Source organism: Sander lucioperca, chromosome 7 (assembly GCF_008315115.2).
Source record: "Sander lucioperca isolate FBNREF2018 chromosome 7, SLUC_FBN_1.2, whole genome shotgun sequence".
Lineage (NCBI taxonomy): Eukaryota > Metazoa > Chordata > Actinopteri > Perciformes > Percidae > Sander > Sander lucioperca.
The window spans coordinates 35,799,902-35,809,127 of record NC_050179.1 but is presented as its reverse complement, the minus strand read 5'-3'; the positions used below and the strand labels follow the sequence as shown (position 1 = coordinate 35,809,127).

General features: G+C 43.9%; 2 protein-coding genes across 3 annotated transcripts in view; one reads left to right on the top strand and one right to left on the bottom strand.

The window, feature by feature from the left end:
• immp2l (inner mitochondrial membrane peptidase subunit 2) overlaps positions 1–9,226 on the top strand; it is a 194,309-nt gene that overhangs the window by 132,009 nt on the left and 53,074 nt on the right. The gene's annotated exons all lie outside the window — the stretch shown is intronic.
• Positions 4,546–9,226, bottom strand: part of LOC116036320 (leucine-rich repeat neuronal protein 3-like) — a 24,977-nt gene continuing 20,296 nt past the window's right edge. Inside the window, exon 2 of the mRNA XM_031279838.2 lies at positions 4,546–7,513. Coding sequence (XP_031135698.1) covers positions 5,035–7,146 — 2,112 coding nt within the window. The 5' untranslated portion in view covers positions 7,147–7,513 and the 3' untranslated portion in view covers positions 4,546–5,034. The remainder of the gene's footprint in view (positions 7,514–9,226) is intronic.

Below are 9,226 nucleotides of genomic sequence, written 5' to 3'. Positions count from 1 at the left end.
CTGTACAGTATTTACTGCTGCCTCTCACGTTGTTGGTAGAAGAGTAAAGCTGATCCAGTTCCCCAGGGCTTGAATCCTGCTGCAACAAAGAAACTATTGAGTCAGCTCATTAATTCACAACCTTAAGGCAACGAGTGATAGTAGAAAGTATTTGAGTGTGTGTGTGTGAAACCTCCCCCGCAGTATATCTCAGCGTGTAGTTTAAAAACACTCTGCATGGGAAAAAGTCACTTTGAAATAGGATGTTTTAATTGCACGTTCACTCAACCAGTCATTCCCCTGCCAGACATTGCAGCAAAAATAAATTACAAATTAAATGTGGAGTGTAGAAATGGCTGGATATCATTCAGTTTCAAAGGATATCATATAACGGTCTACTGCCTGGATTTAGATAACTGATTAATTGCTTTGGTTTAAGAACACAAATATTGTTACTTGAACCACAATGTTAAATATAGGGATGCACTGAATCCAGATTTTTGGGGTTCGGCCGAGTACCGAATCCACTGGTTGAGATTCTGCTGAATCCTCGTCCCATCCTCAGTCCATGAACACAGTAAACTCATTAATGAAGTAAACAGTGACTGTCCTTCCTTTGCCGTACCTGAAGTTGCTGCATTTTGGCTGCTGTCTGTAGATTCCTTCATGCACAACTCGTGTTCTTTCAGATGTTTCCTACCAGATGTTGTAACAGTGGTGATGTTGTGTATAGTTTAGGGTCCTCGCCACCACCAGACTAATCAGCATTGCAGATTGAACATGTAGCTGGACTTGAATGGCCTTCTTTTGACTGAAAGTACTGCCAAACTACACTTTTTCTGCTCACTAGTTCCATTTTCACTTTCTCACAGCCTACTGCATTGAACGCTCCACCTACGTAAACACCTTCCTGTAATCAACGGCGCCGCCATTATGTCGACCAGCGTAGCGCGCGTAGTGCAAGCGTAGGGTTCGGTTCGGTGGAAAAAAATTATCAGGTTCGAACCCCCGTCAAAAAGCCCAATATTTGGCCGAATCCGAATCCTGGATTCGGTGCATCCCTGGTTAAATACCAACTAGAGAATGCAATTTCTGAAGAAACTGTGGTGTGAATGCTGTATGTTGAAAGACTGACGCGACACTGAATGTATGAAAGAGGTGGAACATTTTAAAGTTTGAATGGTGTTTCTCTGTGAATGTATGAATGAGTAGATAGCAGTTGAAAATGTATGAATTTGTGTCAAATTTGAAAATTCCGTCCATTTGTACTTGAATGGGGAAAATTTACCCGTAAACGTTATGAAAGTTATGGAAACTTTATATAGTTTTTATATTGTTTCTATGTTGAAAAATGTGGAAAGAGTTAATGTGCAAAAGAAGGGTTTATGAAGTCCATTTTAACAGAAAGAAATCTTTCGTTTTTGTGATTTTTTTCCCCGACATATGTCATTCTTTTCAACGTTCTTTTATAAAACAAAATTCAAATGCTATAAAATAGAATAAAACAAAAAAATCAATGAAAGTAGTTAACTGATCATTTATGTAACTTGTGAATAGCGTTGTATGGAACCATCCACGTTACTTTTGTTTTGAAAATATGGTTGAAAGACACCCAAATTTCTGATATAGAAACTTTTTGAAAATGGGTCAAATTTGACCCATGGACACCAGAAGGCTTAAAAAGTCTTGAATTTGACTTGGTGAAACGTGCAGAAACTCTGTAAAAGGTATCTTCAGTACCTGCAATACCAATACAATTATTACCCTCAAATGTAGACGACAAGTAGAAAGCCCCAAATGAAGTATAAGAACCTCAAAACTACACCTTCGTTACTTTCCTTGAGTTAATCATTCTTCCCACTCTGCTGAGAGAAACGTCCAATCATCCTGTGAGTGATGGTCAGAATCGGCCGCTTAATTGTCCCCTTGTCGCCACATATTTCATCGTCCCGCTGTGGAGTAGGTCGTAACTCTTTGCCCGTCCTGCTCTAAATTAACAAGCAGGCGTGTTTCTGTGGGGAAAATCATCAGCGAGTTAATCATGTTGGCGGCGCGGCAACGCCCAACTCTAATTGGCTGTAGCTTAAGGACGCAGTCATTCACAACAAACACCCACAATATGACACCCGCAGTCTTTATTATCATCATCTGTTCTGTCGAGCAGCAGCATCTCATTTACCGCGCGTCGCTCTGTGATGGATGGAGGTGGGCAGTGGGGATATTACCGGCTTCTTGTGCAAGAAATGTGAAAATATCTGCAAAATGAATGCCTTTTTAATGTTGCCGTTCATTGGATTGGTCACAGCTACGAGAGATGGGAAGTAGTGGGAAAAGATGATGATAAAAAAAAAGTCCTGGACCACCTTGTGGTTTCAACCGAACCAACAGGACACTTAGATCATCTACAGTCTTACGCCACTTGAGGTTCAGATTTAGCTGTTTTGTAATTACAATAAATGGATAAAAAGGATGCTGAAATAACATCATGATGCGAAGTCTGAAATCATACTTTGTCAGGTCTTTCCTTAGCCTGGTTGACACCAGACCCTTCTCAGTTGTAACTGAGAGTGGGTCTGGGGAACGTTCATTCACAGCCCATTTCCAAAGGGGCGTCACCAACGGAAGCCGCTCAAATGCTTCTGGGCGCAATTGGATAGACCTAAAACCAATCAGAGCAAGGAGATGACGTATGCAGAGCGACGTGTGCTGAGCATAGTGTAAAGCCCGCCTCAACGGTTGTGATCAGTGCCTCGATTTGGAAAAATTGGAAATGGGCTTGAATGGGCTCTTGGCCAGATGGACTTGCAGAGCAAATCTCAAATTTGCCGAAAGTTTGTCAGGGTTTTCCCAGGCTTGTCTTTCCTTGCTTGTTTTCCTGAATTAAGTTTGGATCGATCAGGGCTATGCTAACATTGTAGCTGCTTCATCATTTTAATTAAGTTTGGATCGATCAGGGCTATGCTAACATTGTAGCTGCTTCATCATTTTAATTAAGTTTGGATCGATCAGGGCTATGCTAACATTGTAGCTGCTTCATCATTGTATTTTGACATGTACTGTAGAGAGCTCATTCATGCTCCTCAGATGATTAGCCATTTTGATTTTAATAACCCCGTGACCTTTCCTTTAGTGCTATCCTCAGGACACACTTTACATCTTCAGTCCCATTGCTAGTAACCCTCTAAGAAAAGCTAAATAATCATTTGGTTAATTTATCCAGCCAGCTCTTTTGGGGTACAATGAACTTTGCACTCTTGAGGAGGCAGTAGCGAGGTTTTGTGCTTTTAGTATTATTGGTTTGTTAGAGTCTTGACAACTAATTTCACTGGGCGGATTTAATGTAACCTGCCAGTTGGTGCGGATGCTGCATGGAAAGCTAATTCTGTCCGAGACGTTCCCCTTGGATCTGCCACAACTTATCGCGTACACGCCCCTAATAGTGAGCAATTTCTCACTTTTCCTTTTGGTTGTGTATTGCCTTTTATTTTTTGAAAGCAAAGGAGGATTTGAGGATTACACATTGACACATCCTTTCGAAAGCGGGGATAAACCAGAGTTGAATCGAGCAGCCCAGGTGAGGAAGGAAAGAAAATATATAATCCGTCCTTTCTCATGCAGCTGCTTTCCTAAATATCCAGAATATTCTTCACCATACGGGACAGAAGCAGCAGCAGACTCTCTAATGAACCCAGGCCGGGGTTATCTTGTACGGGAGAACGCACAACACATCTGTAACATCAGCACTGTGAGGCTGTCGTCCTCTGTCCTGTTTGGGACTGAAACTACTTTGTCCTGTTTTCGTGGTCCATTTGTCTTACCCCCCCCCCCCCCCCAGCCCCTTTCAGCTTGATGCGAGGCGCTTAACAAACGAGCCCAACAGTTGCTGAGCTGTTCCTGCGACGGCGCCGGTGTCTCTCCAGGGTCACACGGGGAAGAGGATGGCTTGGGCGCCTGCGTTTCTTGCTGACCTATTCACTACCTGCCTCTAATGGGTCATATTTTAGCTCCTGTGGCGGTGACAAATGGCTATGCTCTAAAAGCTCTGTCCAAAGGTGCTGAAACTAGGTTGATCTATGACTGAGTCCCGCTGATAAATGCCTCCCATCAGTTTGCGCATGATGGCGATTCATCACCACGCCGAGGTTTCGGTTGGGAATCCATATTGGATTTTTAATGAAAGGGAATATAATGTGATTCAAAGTCAATGGGTTTGCCAATGTCCTCGCTCTTCACACACATGCACACACCACCCATCAAGGTACATACAAACACACACACACACACACACACACAAAAACAGTTTGAGATTGCATCGCATTTCCCTAACAGTGTTAGAACGTCTGCCTTGAAGGGCAGCTGCTGTAATTGGGTTTGTCCACAGCAGATCTCACACTTCTGCTGCTGTGTGATTCGGACAGGGACACAACAAGATTTATGAGCCTCATCCATACCAATTAGTGTTTTGCATTTCAAAGATAACTGTTTGTTTTCGTGGCAAAAGACGTATTTTAAAAGGGCATGTTTTGCCATAGAAAGTGTTTTAAATTTAACGAGGAAAAATTGTACTTATAAGACACCACACAGGTTTAATGAAAAATGTATTTGTTCATAAAATTGTTTACATGATAGTCGATTTAATTGTACACTAGATTAACAATATTTTTTTTCTCCTCCATTATAAACTATCTTGGCTTGGCACCATTTAATGTAACAGCAAAGAAAATGCTTTTTGCAGACATCAAAGCCATCTCAACAAAGTATTCAATACAGAAGTTCCCGCTGTGCTTTACTCCGATTGCACTGCATGAATGACCAGTAGCCATGTAGATTATAGTCAAGATATCTGCCTGATTAAGCTTGTTATAATGTTTGAAATACAAAATCGTCTCTGCTTTTAGCTATTTATGTAAATGTGTTTGCATTTATGCTCTGAGTTCCAGTGCAAAATGTCCCATCAAAAGTCTTGAAAAGAGAGCACATAAGTCACATTGTCCAGTGTCCATCACTCTTCATCTTCGCTTAATCCCAAAGTGCTTTCCCAGACAAGGACGTTTCTTACATGGAGTCGTCCGGTAAGTCTATTACAGTGGCCCTCACCTTGATCCCAGACACGTCAGATTCCAGGAAATCAGAAGAAGGAGAGGAAAAGGAATGAGTGCTGGGAATCAGCAGCGTTTCAGCCGGGTCTGCTATCAGTTTCCTGTAAAACACTTGGCTGTGCAGAGACGTATAGATGGCGGAGCAAGCCACGGCAACCACAATGAAAAACACAGCGCAGGTAGCCATCACCAGACTGTCCCAGTTCTCAGTTTTACCCCTTGGGATCGGTGCCACCTTTGTGGTCACGTTGACACAGTCCCTGCTGTATCCAGGCTGTGCTGCCGTGACCTCGACACAAACCTGGTAGCGAGTGGAAGGCTTCAGCTGCTTGATGTGGTACTCTTTGACATCAGCGGGAAGCCTGGCTGTGAATGGCATCAAGAGGCTGCTGCCGTCGGCTAAAACGGACCAATTTAGTTGCGATACCAAACCCCCTGCACTCTCCCAGGAAACCCTTACGGAATGAGACTGGACAGTCGTGATATAAACATGTAGAGGTTGATTTGAAGGCTGGGTAATGTATCCGTCCACCGCAACCATCACGGACTTGATGTCTGCCCCGACAAGATTGTGGGCGATGCAGGTATACGAGCCCGCTTCCTGCTCCGTGGCATCGTAGAGATCAAAGCTTCCCTCAGGGTGCATGTAGTACTTATCAGACACACTCCCAGGTAGGACCCTGTCACCCGATGGTGTCACCCAGATAATCTGAGGCTCGGGTTCTCCAAACGCCCGGCAGTGTAGCGACACAGACCTCCCTTTACTGACTTCGACACGCTCCGGGAGACTCCCAGGTGAGATCAGGGGAAGGCAGATCTCTGTCATCTCCCTGAAGTGCACCTGTCGGACGTGCTGGCCTTGGTACTCCGGAGGCTCGGCGCAGTACAAAGAGTCAGGCTCCATAAACCGAACTGTGGTCCTGTTCATGTTGACCCAGCGGATGACGCAGTCGCAGCGGATAGGATTGCTGTGCAGACTGACCTCTCGCAGGTTGGGCAGGGACTCCACGGTGCTGCGGTGGATCGCGCTCAGAGCGTTGCTGTTCAGCATCAGAGTCTCGAGTCTGGGAAGCTTGTGGAAGGCCCTCGGGTGGATGTAGGACAGCCGGGGATTGTTTGTGGCCTCGATTTTTGTCAGCTCAGGCAAGTTGTTGAGGGCAAAACTGTCGATTGATACAAGCTCAGGCATGCTGTTGATGCCGAGCTCCTTCAGATGCATCATGTCCATGAAATCACCTCTTTGAATCCTCTCAATCGGGTTCTTATTCAAATCCAGGAACCTCAGGTTCTGGACTCGAGTCAACGCCACTTGGGGGACTCGATTGAGCAGGTTGTCAAAAAATGAAATGCTCTCCAAACTTTCAAGACCAACAAAAGCATTGTCCGGCATTTCAGTCAAATTCATCTTGGCAAGCACGAGGCTTCGTAGGTTCCCCAGGGCTTTAAAGTTCATGTCCGACAGCTCGATGATGGGGTTTTCTCCCAGCATCAATATCTCCAGGCTGGGGAGATGCTGGAACCACTCGCTGTTGACGCTTGTCAGTCGATTGGAGTTGAGATGAAGCCTCAGCAGCCGGTTCAGGCCCTGGAATGCTCCAGGGGTAATGGAGAAAATCAGGTTGTGGTTAACGTAAAACTCCTGGAGGTTGGGAAAGGAAGCAAGGCAGCTGTCCGATAGCTCCTGAATCCAGTTCTCCTCCATGTGGAGTGACAGTAGCTGGGGGAGAAACCCCAGATAAACATCGCCCACCGAAGAAATGTTGTTCTGAGACAAGTCGATTTCAGTGATTTTGTCCAAGTAATCCAAAGTCTTCTCCACGTTAACAATGTTGTTTGTCTGTAGCAGCAGCACTTCTGTTTCCGAGGGGAGTCTCTCCGGTAGCACAGAGAGGCCCAAATCATTACAGTCCACGGTGGCAGCCTCGGTGTAAATAGAGCTGGGTGAGAACCAGGGTCGTATCTCACATCGACACAATGCAGGGCAATGAGCGGCCCCCTGAGAGGCCAAAGCAAAGGCAGCCAGAGACAGCTCAGCCAGCAAACAAGCAACAACTGCTGTCTCCTTCATCTTGGCCCCGTATTCCCGTCAGCCAGTAATTGGCCCTTATGGAGTCGGCTGTTAGCACTTTTAACTTCACAAATAAAGGCTCATTTGTTACTGCAAGCAAGACAGAGTGGATTTCTGCTGACGCCTGGTCCCCGAAGCTTTGGCTCCTGTTGTCTTTCAGCTCTTGGCAAAAGAGAGGCAACCTTTCAGTTCGGCCCGTGCCAGGTTGTCGTGCACGCTGCGATATGTCAAGGTGGATGTATCCTTCAGGGAGCGGCGCTATGCAGCAGAGGGGCGGTTGAGGAATGCTGTGGCTTCGGCTGGGGAGGAATCACTCTGCCTTCCATCATTATTATCCTCCGTCGCTGTCACCGGTGTCAGTTTCCATCTGGGGAGACAAGAGACAAAAAAGGCCAATATAAGATGAAATATGAAGACATATTGACATTTAGGAATATTGAGACTTATCAAGCCCCTTTTCAGCCTCATTTGATTTTTATTGCTTTCCTCGCACCATTGAAATTGCAAGTTATGATTAACTTGACCCTATGTATATTATTTGGCAGGTTTGAAAGAAAAAAAGGTACTTTTGTGGTCTCCTTGTAGGGTGAAAGAACAGCCTGATGTTTTTTTTTATAGATTTTTTTAGTGAAAGCATTGAAATAAAAGTGTCCTAGAAAAGATGGAGCTCTGGGATGATTGCTCAAAAGCAGAGGCGGAGACAGATGTTGTAAACACTGGGAGCTCAGCTCAAAACTAAGGGGGGGTGTCTAGGGACATGCTTCATTTACAGCAGCTATATATAAACTAGGGGTGCAAGATATATCGACTCAATATCTTTATCGCAATATATCGAAAGTGTTGTAATAAGTATGCAATATTTAGTTTATTTTGTGGAGCGCTGTTTCCCGTCCGTTGGCTGTGCAGCTTAGTTGTGTTTGATTTAGAGCTCGCTTGAAATGCTATAATGATCATGTTTCATTGGCCAGTTACCGTGCCACTTGCAGATGTTAGTACACGTCAGCACACGAGGCCACTACGTGACCAACCCTATGGAGCGTACCACGTGTGTGCATATTTCAACAGAGTGACGGTGTAAGTGAAGAAATAGATAGAGACAACTAAACGGAACGAATCAGAGAAGCGAAAGAAAAGTTGTGTCCTGTTCTCTTTATGTATATGTTTTATACTCTTCAACCAGTAGAACATGTCCTGTTCTGTAGTCATGGTCCTTATTTATATATTTATACTGTCCAACCAGTAGAACATGTCCTGTTCTGTAGTCATGGTCCTTATTTATCTATATATTCATGTTGGACCAGTCCAATATGACCGTCAGTTGAAATAAACTTTGTGTTGTAGGAAAACTTGTTTTATTTGTTATGAATCTATTTTGATGTGTTTTCCCGTAACTTTAGTAATTTTACATATATTTAAAAATATCGAAAATATCGATATCACAATATTCATAATCGATGTCGCAATATCACATTTTGTTAATATTGTGCAACCCTAATATAAACTCTTTTGATAAAAGAATGCCTTAAAATCTGTATTATTTGGGAAAACATGAGAGTTGCAGCATCCTCGTTCTCACGTTTCTGTTGCTTTTTTCAATGTTGTTGTCGCTTGTTCTGCATCCTGTTTTGTATCTTTTTAATTCTTGAACTGTCTTTATCATTCTGAAAACAGAACGCAACAGATTTTGAGGATTTTTTTTACTCCTGCCCCGTAAAGAGAGCCAGAAACTGTCTTGTGTTTCTGTTTTTAAGTTCCATAACATCGGTAGGGTTGCTCCGTTGATTGGCCGGTCCAGTCCAACCCAGTCTCACAGCAGTTCGTGAAATGTTCACTTTCAATTTAATCTATTGATTTGTGTACACGGACACGTTTATCTTGTTTTTTTTCTTGATTGTCAGCACGTTTTTTGTAAACTAATGTACTTCAATGGGAAGCATCTTTCGTGATCACAACACAAATCTTTCTGCCAATCGGGCTGCAGCAGAGAAGCTGTATACAGCTTTGATATTATTGGTGTTTTTAGCTTACGTTTCCATGACACGTGGGACAACAACGGGACGGTTGGGTTTAGGTAAAGAAG